This window comes from Ptychodera flava, chromosome 7 (assembly GCF_041260155.1).
Source record: "Ptychodera flava strain L36383 chromosome 7, AS_Pfla_20210202, whole genome shotgun sequence".
Classification (NCBI taxonomy): domain Eukaryota; kingdom Metazoa; phylum Hemichordata; class Enteropneusta; family Ptychoderidae; genus Ptychodera; species Ptychodera flava.
The window spans coordinates 32,691,085-32,703,909 of record NC_091934.1 but is presented as its reverse complement, the minus strand read 5'-3'; the positions used below and the strand labels follow the sequence as shown (position 1 = coordinate 32,703,909).

Below are 12,825 nucleotides of genomic sequence, written 5' to 3'. Positions count from 1 at the left end.
AATTTTGATAGGATAATAGACCTTAAGATGTCACATCTTGTACCTCATTTATTATGCACATATGTATCTCTTGGCTGGCTAATACAGCTAGAGGTTTGATCTTTTTTCCCGATTTAGAACCATAACTTAGACATGCCTCTTGTTTCAAATTGGGAACAATGACATAGACCTATGTGTCCATAGATCTGAACATATACACTTTAGTGATACTTCTTAATGACCTCATTTTCCTGCCCCCTCAAGACTAATACTCCTATTACAAGTGGGGACTATGTCATTGTCAATGACTTGTTTTCAATAAGACTAAGAGTAAAAGATTTGACAATGTTAGTAAGAATTTAAATCATTATTTTTTTGTGTCTTCAATTGTGTATTTAATGGATATAATAGCCACAAGTTCATCACACAAACAGACTGCCATGCAATTTCATTTCTGTGGCTCTCTTCCATTTACATGTGTAATAGATTAGTACCAAGCTCATTACACATAAAAATTTGAACATACGGTATTCCAAAATTTGTTTGCATACTGAATGGAATAAAACAGTAGCTTGATCGGAAGTAAGATTTGATTTTTAATTTTTCCATCTAGGTAATAGCACATACTGGCCATTGTTACTTGGTCTAACCATGGTACCAGCAGTCTACCAGCTCCTTACATTTCCGTTTTGTCCAGAAAGCCCTCGCTATTTACTCCTCAACAAACAAAGAGACAAAGAATGTGAAAAAGGTAAGTAAGTGAAAAAAAATTGGGTACTGTAGGGGTGACCTCCCTGGTGTCTTTCACCAAAATTTTAGTGCAACATTTTATAAATGTATGAAATTTTTTGTAATTTGTTTGATAACTTTGGATCAAATGGACATCATATTTCATTTGCTACAGTTTTCTATCAAAATTTTGGCCAAGAATCTGAAAATGTTTGACCAGAGAATATTTCATAAAGGTGGCAAAAATTGACTTCGGAGCTCAGAGGGTTAATCACATAGGGTTGATTCTGTTTGACATTATAATGCTATCATTTTGATCGAGCCAATACAGGGCTCGAAAATTTTTTTTAAAATTCACTTGCCATAGGGCAAGTGAATTTTCAATTTCACTTGTCCGGAAGAAAAATTCACTTGCCCTGAATTTCAGATGATTTAAGGAGTAAATGTGTATGGTTTTATTCATGTCATTGTAAAGAAACAGTAGCTGTAACTTACTGATAAATTTGTATCCTTAGTCTGTGTATCAAAAATAATATCTTATGTAATGTATACATGCACAGTGTTTCAGCCAGCTTTTGCTAGCATGGGGACACAGTGACCCGTAGTAGGTCTTAATGGGGACAAATTAAATTTTGGGGGACATGTAATGTATTTCAATAAAACAACACCGGTACATTGTCATTGTGTGTCATCATGACCTGGTACCTTGTGTTAAATAGGCAAGTCAGGTAGGTGCACCAAGGGTAAGTATATAATAGGCCACCGGTGTTGTGTCAAATTGTGCCCATGTAAAACTTTCAGTATCATTTAGTTTTCTGCTACCACGTGGTATGTGCATAAACTGCAGGGTTCCCCTAAGTCACCAAAATGATTAGCCAACTCATTAGCCAAATCAAAAATCTTTTAGCCACTTTGAGCAACTTTTAAACAGTTTATGATCTCAAGTGTAGCAACAGCTTTCTCGGCATTCAGGAGTTCCTAATTTTACAAATCAAGATGTTTTGTATGTTGTTCATGATAATTTTTACATTAAAGAAATATTTGTTTAGTTTTTATTACATTAATTATCTGTGTTTTTATGACATTGAATGGATGGAAATACTTCATTTCATTTCTAGTGGTAAACTTTTGCCACAAGAAATAATTAGGTAGCAATTCTAAAAATCAGGTAGCAATGTGAAGTGTATATTACCACAGATACAGAATACTTCTGCAGCATCGAGTCAGTGTTCACAGTATGACAACTTATCATACATATACACTACAAGCTCCTTATGTGGTTTTGTTAGCCACACAAATACAATTTTCTATGCAGAAGAAAGCATTGGTAGCATTATGACAGTGTAGATACAAGTATTGTGGTGTTGTGTCATAGTTGTGATCAAGCAGGCTCAATAGCATCTTCAGCATAAGTATTTTTCTTGAGACAAAAAGGGTCAGGTCAAAATCCTTTAAAACAAGACACAATGATATTGTTCAATTCATTTCCCAATGTTTTAAAGAGTAGTAATAGTTTTAATGATAATGATAACACTGTAGCCCAGGAACATTTTCATTTGATATTTTGATATCATCAAGAAATGTCTGGTGATGTTCACTGTTACATCATTAAACTGGAGGAATCTGCAGAAATATTAATGTGATGATTTGAAATGGATTATGCTTACTTCAACTACTGTTGACAATTTCCCTTTGCCATAACTGTTAATAAAATTTAATTTAAAACTGGCAGTCAAGCTAAATGCCATTAAATTGGAAAGCAAATTACCTTTCATCATAAGATTGTACCTATTAGACCTCCTAGGTGGTTTCTTTTGCACCACAGTTGTGTACTTAAGGGGTCTTCATCATGACATCACATAAGATGACCCAGATTTGACCTTTCAGAAAACCTCAAGTTTTTCTCCTTTTCCCTTGTATTCTGACTCTGTTTGTGAAAGTTTCCTTTAAAATAATGGTTTTTACTATCAAACTGAGTAATTGCAGGCCAAATTTTGATTCAAGCAATGTAGGTAAAACTTGGACTAAAAAGGACGTCGGTACGCGGGACTCACACAGGCAAAGCCAAGCCTCAGTGTATTCACGGTCGATATACCATGGATGTTTTTACATCCATGGATATACGTCCATGTTGTATTGTAGCACGGTCCGTCCATGAGGGACTGAGAGGGACCCTGATTGCAGTATTGAACAGCAACAATGTTTGCTTCACGTACCAGGGAATTTGTAACTTTGTAGAAAGGAGAGTAAATTGTTCAATACATTGCAACTTTGTAGGAAGGAGGGTAAATTGTTTCAACACCTTACAACATTTTATTGTAAAGCTGTAGTTTTCTATTGAGGAGGCATCGTGACATGACTTCATGAGAAGAAAAAACAATAAAAGCGTGCAAAGACGTCAATATTTTGCCATTTTGTAACCAAGCAGAACAGAACTATTTTATCAGCCGGCCATATCGAAAGCGGTACACTCAAAGAACTAGAGAGGGTGGCAGCGCGTACGTACAGTGGCCTCATTGAAATTCACTTGTCCGTCGGGCTGGGAGAATGTTGTTTTCACTTGCCCGGACTCAAAATTCACTTGTCACGGGCGTCGGGCAGGCGAGAATTTTCGAGCCCTGTTTGATATAGAAAAAAATAAATTTTGTAAGCAAATTTTTTATATGTGCAAGGTTTACCTAAATGGTTCTCTAGAAATGCAAAAGCTATGATGGGAAACGACCTGCATTTATACATGCTTTAAGGTCCCTGGCCCATATGCAGATGCAAGGGAGTTAAGAAATTATGAGTGTGTCAAGTAATCATTGCACAGAAATAAAATTAAGTCGGGGAAAGGCAATACAGAAATAGAGAAAATATTACAGTACAGAGGATGTAATAAAGAAAAGTTAGCCAATATTAGGGACAAACCTACAGACCTGTTGTAGTTTTATGTCACCCTTCTTGATACTGATATTCACACTGTGTGTCAGACATTTTGTGCCCACATGCTGGTCTTGTTTCTCATGTTCTACATAGACTGCTATTAAGTAAAAAAACAAGAAACATTTGAATGTCTTCAAGTGCTTTTACCTTTTACATAGCTGTGAATACAAAGTGGTGCCTTGGCGTATTGGTCACACTCAGGTCGGGGGTCATGATTTAGCTTGCAAAATAATGAAATATATAAGTCTTTGAATAAATCAACCTGTACTCATTTTATCAATGATAATGTATGACTCAATGCGACCTCGACAATAAGAACATGTATTTTCAACCATTTTTCTGCAAGCTGAAGATGGTTTCTGCTTGGATTTTATCTTCTGACCTCCACCACATTCAATGCATTATATGCGTGAGGGCAAACGTCGCAGAATTCAATTCAATATCTAAATTTCTCACTGTTATTTGCTTCTGTGATGCATTTTCAACATTCCTCAACTTATTGTGGAACATATATCGGCTTTGGCTGCACTTTTTAACTTTGTTAAGCACTCTCTTTTAGCCTTGGTTAAGCTGCGAGGCATAGCAGACGTTAGTGACGATATTGATGAGATGAAATTTGAAAGTGAAAAAGAAAAAGGTGAAGAAAAGATTGGAATAATTGAATTATTCAGAAGACGGTCATTGCGTAGACCTTTGACAATCAGTATCATTTTACAGCTATCCCAGCAGCTGTCAGGAATTAATGTGGTAAGTAGTTTGTCAAACTTGACAGTGTCAAAAGTTGGTGTGTATGTTATAAAGGATTTTACCAGTTTATCAGTAAAACTCATGAAGAATGTCTGCCTGTATGTTCTGTAGTTCATTTGAAATGAGTCTACAGCAGATTGTCTCCAAATGATGGGAAAAATCATTAACTTCAGAAATGATGAAGGAACCCTGGCTTTACATGTAAGTCATAGTTGAGGAAATAGTATTACATGGTATTTGTATGTTACATTTGTCAATAAATGATAGAACTTGTTGTATCATGGTGTTTACAACTACATTCACCGTACTAGGGCACAGGGTCTTCAGTTGCTATCAATTTATCACTATCATATAGTTCCCATCTCACATAGCATCAGGCCACTTATTGTTGTACTGAAAGCACTTTGAACCCTTTATTGGCTGTTATAAGCTGAGACACTAGCTCGGGCCCCAGTGCTTGCAGCTTTGATCTTAACAAAATATTTCATTTGAAAATGAGTTTCAGATGGTCAGTCCTTGTGTATAATGCTTCACTTTTTTATCTGAAAATTGGTAAAGCTGATATTTTGTAATTTTAACTGATAGTGAGATGTCAAAGTGTATAGTTATGTAATAGTGAAAGAAAAATTTGAACTGATAGATTCTGTACTTTAAGTCTCCAAAGTCTTCAACTTGAATTAGAAAATAATATGTTTTCAGTGTCAAGTTTTGATATCTTCTATTTAATACATGAATTGTTAGATCAATTCACATTTCAGCAATGTTTATAAGTGTGTTTTTTGTCACAGGTACTTTACTACTCAACGTTGGTCTTTGTTTCTGCCGGTGTTTCTGAAGTAAACAGTCGCTATGCTACAGTCGGTACTGGTGCCGCTCTGGTTCTTGTAACTCTCATTTCTGTGAGTAGAAAATCAACGTCCATCACTATCTAAGTCGGTTGCTGTGACCAACTCTTTTGGGTTGGAAACGGTAGCCGACTGGTTTTGTGTGAGGCCTAGCAGCTAGGCGATGTTGCCGTGAGTGTGTGGGGGTTCGAATCCCGTTTGGGTTATAGTAAAAATTATATTTCTAGGTTCCTGATGAATACGCTGATCAATATCATGTACACTGAGGATAATGGAACTAAGATTTCAGTTCAATCAGTGTGTTGGTTCTGGAGGAGAAGATATTTAAAGATTAAATTGGTATTTTTAGAAAATCCAATATGGCAGCCGAGGTCACGTGACTGCATGCATTTTATTTGTAAATTTTAAAGATCTAAGATAATGCTTGCTGTAAAAATAATTTCAATTTTACTAGACCCTTAGGTCATCAGGAGAAGCCATTTTAGGTTGTAGAAAAATCCAATATGGCGGCTATGTTGCGTGACAAATCAAAATTTGTAGACTCAGGTGCACGAGTAACTCTATTAGCTCTGCAAGTTTGAAATGGCTGCGCGTAGCAGTTTTTGAGATCTAGGTGAGCAAAGAATTTATGGAAGAAGTAGAAGTTGAAGAAGAAGAAAGCTGAACACCTGTAAAAACAATAGGGGGCCCAAACCCCCTGTGGGCTTGGGCCCCTAATAAGTATGAAGCAGACTTGTAACTTGTAACTCCATCAAGAGAAATATGTGAATAGTCTTTTCTCTCAAATTTTCTTATTTCTACTAAGGAAAAAGTCATCTCTGCCAAAAAAAAGAACTAGATCTTTGGACATGAATTTGTATTATTTAATCATAGGTTCCTCTGATGGACAAAGCTGGCAGACGGACTTTACATTTGTGTGGTCTAGGAGTTATGTTTTTAGCAGGAGTGGTTCTTACCATTTCACTACTACTCACTGTGAGTATATCCACAATGTATTCCTAGTTATTAGGAAAGAGTTGGCACTTTTCTGTGTTATTAACTTATCTTTTGCTCAAACTTTTTACAAGCAAACTGTCAATCATTCTCTTTCAAAATCAAGAATAAAAATTGGGGGTCAGTGAAAATTTTTGTATGAGAGAAACAAATTACCCAGTATTTACTGATATTTGAAAGTCTAATAGCTACCATCCCTCTATGGGAGAAAATAAAATTTTGGTATATGATAGACAAAGTTCCAATATTTACCGATATTTGAAATTCAATATTGATGACATCCATGTCATTCCTGAATTAAAATTTCTGATTTTGAAAAATCTAAGCCAGTGAAAACTTTGTTTACTCTGTAAGTTTCGAATGAGCCCCCACAAGTGATAAGCGAAAAAAATACTTAAAAAGTTATAGATTCCAAGAATCTGTCCCAGCATGCATTCTACATTAAGAACCTAATTTTCAGAGTCAATGGATAACTACATGTTGACAGTGCAAGATGTGAGTGTAGAGAAAATCTTCCTGTACAGTTGAAACATTGTAAAGACCAAGCGCATTTAGGCAGCTACCTACAGCATGCCTTCACTCTTTGTTCTAAGAAATCTCTGAAAGACATGCAGACATTTATATCATCATGGCTCTCAGAATGGAAATAAAAAAATAAGAAAGGCTGTATAAATGTTTTATATTTCATGAAGATTTTATAACCCAACAAGGCATTCCTTTTAAGCCGATCATTTTCATTCTATTTCAGCAATATGATGTCTGGAAAGGTGCTGCTTTTATCAGTATTTTGAGTGTCATTGTATTTGTGACAGCATTTGGTATAGGCCCAGGTAAGTCTTTTAGAGAAGGGTAGTGTCTTCGTTTTTAACCGGATGTTGGCGTGATTGACAGGCTGTTTATAATTTGTGGTTGGCTGCTTCTCCATGAAAAACTTTTGAGGCCAGGAAGGGGAGAATTTCTTTGTTTGAATTCCTTCCCTTCTCTGACTGCCTGTTGACAACAGTGCCTCTACTTAAACTTGCCCACTCCCAAATCGTTGTTAACAGGTCAACATTCACCAATACCATGTTTGCACATTTCAATAATAGTTCTTCCTTGACCGTTTTGTGGAGGGGCCATGTCACCATTAATAATTTCAGGCTTTGGCCAAACCATAGTGGTGAAGGGGTTACATGTTACTGACCCAGTGTACTGTGAGAGATGAGATAGCAGTGAAAGTAGTATGTAAGGATACACATCAAATCGAGATATACGGTACGCCCAACAGGGATAGTGTACATGACTGTATATCTTTCGTGTTCAACATTACAAATTAAAGGGACACACCCATTCTATTTTTAGGGTGTTTTAGCTCTGTTATCACCAATGTGAACCTTACGATTTTCAAATAAGGTGACTGTCTTTTGAAATCTGTCAACTTTACAATTCTTCTCTGAAAACCCCTTGTCAAAAACATACATATTCAGAGGACAAGTCTTCAGGGATAAGCAGAATGTGATCTGTTCAAATGATGATGTCCTGTGAAGATGCCTTTGATGAGATATATAAGTGTTTGTGTAAACAGCAAAAACTATGAAACGTCTTTCTTTATCTCTTCCACCAATGGGCAAGGTGGATGGTCACTTTTGGTGACCAGTCCACAGGCGAACATGGAGTAAATAGTCTAAGAAATACAATATTATTTCATAATTATGAAAATATAATGTCATAATTATGAAATATTGATATCAATAAAACTGTGATAGTATTTCATCAGGGCTGAGCTTCCTTTCTGCTTAGCAGCACTGGATAAAATCACTGAATGGTATGAATTATGTTTAAAGGCCAGGGCATCAAATATACAGTAGAAGTATATAAAAAGGGAAGGCGGCTAGCTTACACAGCCAGTCCTCTCTTACACAGCTTTGAAAATTTTCCTCCAAACAAACTTATTGAATGTGACCTCAAATCCCCCTGCTCCCTTTTCCCTGACTAAAAGTTTAATGTGCAAAAAAATTTAGTGATAAAATTATGAATTGAACTTAGTGAAAATGTTGAATTTAGGAAATAAGTTGTTAGAAATTAATTAAGCTACTGGGAGGTTTGTGCAGAATAATGATTTCTGAACAAAGCCTGTATTGTGATTTAGAATGGCAGACACACAGTTGTTATACAGTAATTGCATTTAGTAAGAGTGAATTTGCACAAGAGAGCTACAACCTCTCCCTTTAATGCAATGAGTTATGGGTGTCATGCACTACTGAATTATCAACAGCTTTGCACAAAGTGCTTCTATGAAACTACCTTGTTCGATGCGTAAACTATATGGTACCTTCCAGGGGTACACAGTCCTGTGTCATATCTGACAAACATGTAACCTTATATAAAATCAATCAATCAAGAAATGTTTATTATCGCAATTTGATTTGGGATCAAAATTTTCATCTTTAATGTGCTAACAAGGCTACATCTTGCTATATTTCTGCAAAGTATGTGTCAAAATGTGACTGTGATGTCACATGATTAGACATACAGATATCCTTATCTCCTAAACTCAGACTGTCAACAAAGCCTGAAAGTATCAGGCTGAAACCATGCCTGATGTAAAGACATTCTGTTTCAGGATCAATACCGTGGTTGATCGTTGCTGAGCTGTTTTCACAAGGACCAAGGCCAGCTGCTATCAGTGTAGCATTCCTGGTAAATTGGACTGCAAACTTCCTGGTCGGAATCACATTCCCATCACTCCTTGTAAGTTCAAAGTTGTCCCCACATACTGACTGGTCTTCAGTAGCTCCATTTATTCTGATAAAAGATACAACATTCCCTCTCGGATGCATGCAGAATAAAAAATTTACTACAGCAATTTGTTTCAATTGTTCACAAAGCAATGAGTGTTAGGTCAATTAACATACATAATGACATCATTTGATATACTAACTCACAATGCATGAGGCCAATAAAGAATGAGGTGGAAATTGAGATGCATGAAGAACAACAGTGTAATGGAAATTATGTTATTAGATAGTAAGAACTGACTACCATAGTAATTTTGGTTAAAAAATATGTAATGCCACACGAATAGCAACATACAGTGCCCAGGATGAAAGTAGTTCAGAAATGCAGGCCAATTACTGTATATCGACAAAGTGTGTTTAAAAGCAATATGACAACTTATTCCATGAATGTGAGGGCACTTTTGCCCATAGCATCTCATAGGAATGTCAATATTAAGTAAAGCTGTTTTCATTTCTTCACAGTCTGCTATGAAGGCATATGTGTTTCTGCCCTATGTGGCTCTTTTGGCAATATTCTGGCTGTACACATTCAAGTTTGTGCCTGAAACCAAGAACAAGAGTTTTGAAGAGATCGCAGCTATCTTTAGACAGGAGAGCTTGAAGAGCTACTATGGAAGTACAGGTCGTGACTCCCAAACAGCAAACACTGCTTTTGACAATTAACAGTACAGTACAAACATTGGGACAGTGTACTTCATTGTTTCATTCCTGCTCCTGTCTTTGTTCCTACATCTTTTCGATTCCCCCAAAGTTAAGAGTCCCATTTCACTGAAATACCTGTGAAGATAAAACACTCAATCATGTCTTATATTGACATAGTGTATTCGAAATATTGATAATATGTATATTTTATTGAACAATATATGAGGAAAAGAATGGAAAATTTATTGCATTTTAGTGAAAATGCATAAAATGGAGTATTTGAAGATTAATACAAATCATTTACTATTTAACATAACAATACCGGTAGTACTGTATTATACCTGAATGTATTGAGGTAAGTGTTAAAAATTAAAATTGGCTATGGCATGAAGGCTGACACCCCTTCTACAAAACAAACAAAAATACTGAGAGAACTGTTCTTGATACAGAAAGGTCAACCACATAGACCTTAACTAACAATTTAAGGAGGCAAAAATCAGGCTTCCTGGAAAACCCAAAATATTTTCTGGCGCTACATAAGGATGTTCCCCTCTGCCTTGTGTACGTACAAGTTACTGATATTGGAAATTCGCATTAAAATCTCTTTCATTGGATTGGATAGACAAAACTTTTGCTCTGTATATGTAAAGTTACCCATAGACCCAAAGTCCTTTTTAGCTGTTAAGATTTTAAAATTGTTGCTAATTATATCAAATTCTATCAATGTGTAAACTGAAATAATTCCTGGAAGTTAGAGTGATATTGAAACGCACAAAGTTAAAAGATTTAATGACTCTCAATGTAACACACTTGATGTGCAACACTGAGATAATACCCTTCCAAATGTCAGTGTTCATAGTAAACTTCAGCAGCACTACTTTAAATAATGGCATTATCTGTTGTGTAATAAATGAATTCACGTAAAGTTCTTAATTTCCTTTAAGCAGCGATGGATATGCAAAATTTTCAACGGGACGAATTTGAGGATACCTTTCATTGTTCATTTGTTGAGTATTGCATTGACTGTTGTGAATGTTTCATGTTCATTTGCTTTGATCACAAGACACCATACTTTCCAGCTTTTTACTAACAACACGATAGAAATGTAGTAGATGCCCATTGTAGACTATTGTTTTTTATACAAAATGCTATCAATGTCACCGTTTATCAGGAAATTTAAACAGGACCATCAGACATTCATTGCAGAAAACATAGTCTAGTTGGTATTACACCATTTCTATTTAGAGATAATATTTATTGATTAATAAAAAAAGATATAATTGCTGTAAATAGTCTGTCCGCAACTTTTTTGTCAGTTTATTCTCCTTGGTATCATGAAGTTTAAAGCATTCTTTCAAGTCATGTAGTTTTATTTGTAGTGTTGCAGTGCTTCTCATAGTATCATTGTCCCTGAAAGTCACGGGTCTTACATTTGTTATGCACCTATCAATGTTTTCAACCAGGGAGAGTGAGAGGCAACAGGGGAAATTGATCCCAATCATATCCCGGGACAGGGGAATTTATCACCATAATATATACTGCAGCACCGAGGGACTTTGACAATGTCACAAAATGGTAGATTGAAATTGACTAGGCTAGAACCTCACATTGATGCTTGAAAGTTTCGTAGCCTGTGGGAAGGAATTAGACATGATTTTGAAAAATGTGAAATTTCCCACTTTGGCCTGCACTGCCACTGGTAGAAAACTTTGATAGTTGCAGTATTTTGACAACAAATTCAAACTGACATACAAGTTTCACGAGATGTGAAAGTAATGTAAGACATAATCTTTTATCACATTAAAATATCATGTTATAAAACCTAGTTGCATGGTCATGTATTAAATTGACTGCGGGTGCCATCCTAGAATTGACTGATTATTTGATTACATATTGTCAAAGATTGACTCAAACAAGTTTGTACTGTAATACAAGTCATCAAATGGCATATATTGTTTGGTAGTTTGTTACGCTGTATTTGGTGAGCATGCCCCAAGACAGTGTGAATTGACACCACATTGAACAGATTTGAGCTTTAGGAATATAGATTGTATCACAGGAGATGTGTGATTTTAAGAAGATATGGGGCTGATTTAATCATTGACACTCTGTCCTGGTACATGGTGGCCAAAAATCCCGGAGTGTCAAGAGATCATTACAAGAAAGTCTTTTGAAAACAGGGTTTAGTTTTTCCACACCTTTTAAATATATTGTTCATTCTATTCATAGTCTATGACCACTAAACCTTGGAAATTGTTTTGACTATTTGCATTATTTGTATTGGAAGCAAAAGAGTTTTGCTGGAGGTAGCATGTAAAAGGCCTGCCTTCTCACCATGTGGTCTAGAGCAGTGCCTGTTTTCTTTTGGTGAGTTATTAGCTCCGCTGTCAGCAACGCGAAGCTTATCAAATAGGTTGATTATCCGTCGTCGTCCGTCGTCCGTCAACAATTGCCTTCTCCTCTGAAACCACAAGTCCAATTGCTTTGAAATTTTATATGCAGTTCACTTGGGATGACCTCACTTAAGTTTGTTCAAATCATGGTGAAATTTGCATATTTGTATTTTTGGGGCATTTTTTGGTGTTTTTGGTTAAAAAATCTTCTTCGCTGAAACCGCTCATCCGATTGCTTTGAAATTTGATATGCAGTTTGCTTAGGGTGACTTCAGTCAGATTTGTTTAAATCGTGGTGAAATTTGCATATTTGTATTTTTAAGGCAATTTTTAGCTCCCATAGCCATATGTATATATGGCAATGGAAGCTATTCTTATAGGCTAGGAAAATGTCTGTATGTATGTCTGTATGTCTGTATGTCTGTATGTCTGTCCGTCAACATCAAAAACTCCAAAACCGCTGCACATTTCATCTTGATATTTGGTGTGTACATGGATGATGGGCTGTAGATGAGATTTTGTTCAAATGAAGTTGTCATTGCAAAAATATGCAAATTAAGTGAAAAAATGTAAAAACAGTCAAAATTGAAAAACTCAATAACCACTGAGCAGATTACATGAAAAATTAGCATGTAAGTACTTTGGCTGACATGAAATGATTGTGCACATCTTGGGTCAGTATCTTGGACTTGCTATTTTTATGAATTTTTTTGTAATTTTCTCCCATTTTTGGTCAAAAAATCTTCTTCTCTGAAACCACAAGTCCGATTGATTTGAAACTTGGTATGGAAGTGC

The 12,825-nt window shown here is 35.8% G+C and overlaps 1 protein-coding gene across 1 annotated transcript in view; it reads left to right on the top strand.

The window, feature by feature from the left end:
- The window catches only part of LOC139137309 (solute carrier family 2, facilitated glucose transporter member 3-like), a 62,139-nt gene extending 50,677 nt beyond the window's left edge, over positions 1 to 11,462 (top strand). Inside the window, exons 6-12 of the mRNA XM_070705333.1 lie at positions 593 to 730; positions 4,193 to 4,380; positions 5,169 to 5,279; positions 6,099 to 6,200; positions 6,967 to 7,048; positions 8,821 to 8,948; positions 9,458 to 11,462. Of these exons, the coding sequence (XP_070561434.1) occupies positions 593 to 730; positions 4,193 to 4,380; positions 5,169 to 5,279; positions 6,099 to 6,200; positions 6,967 to 7,048; positions 8,821 to 8,948; positions 9,458 to 9,658 (950 nt within the window). The 3' untranslated portion in view covers positions 9,659 to 11,462. The remainder of the gene's footprint in view (positions 1 to 592; positions 731 to 4,192; positions 4,381 to 5,168; positions 5,280 to 6,098; positions 6,201 to 6,966; positions 7,049 to 8,820; positions 8,949 to 9,457) is intronic.
- The last annotated feature ends 1,363 nt before the right edge of the window (positions 11,463 to 12,825 follow it).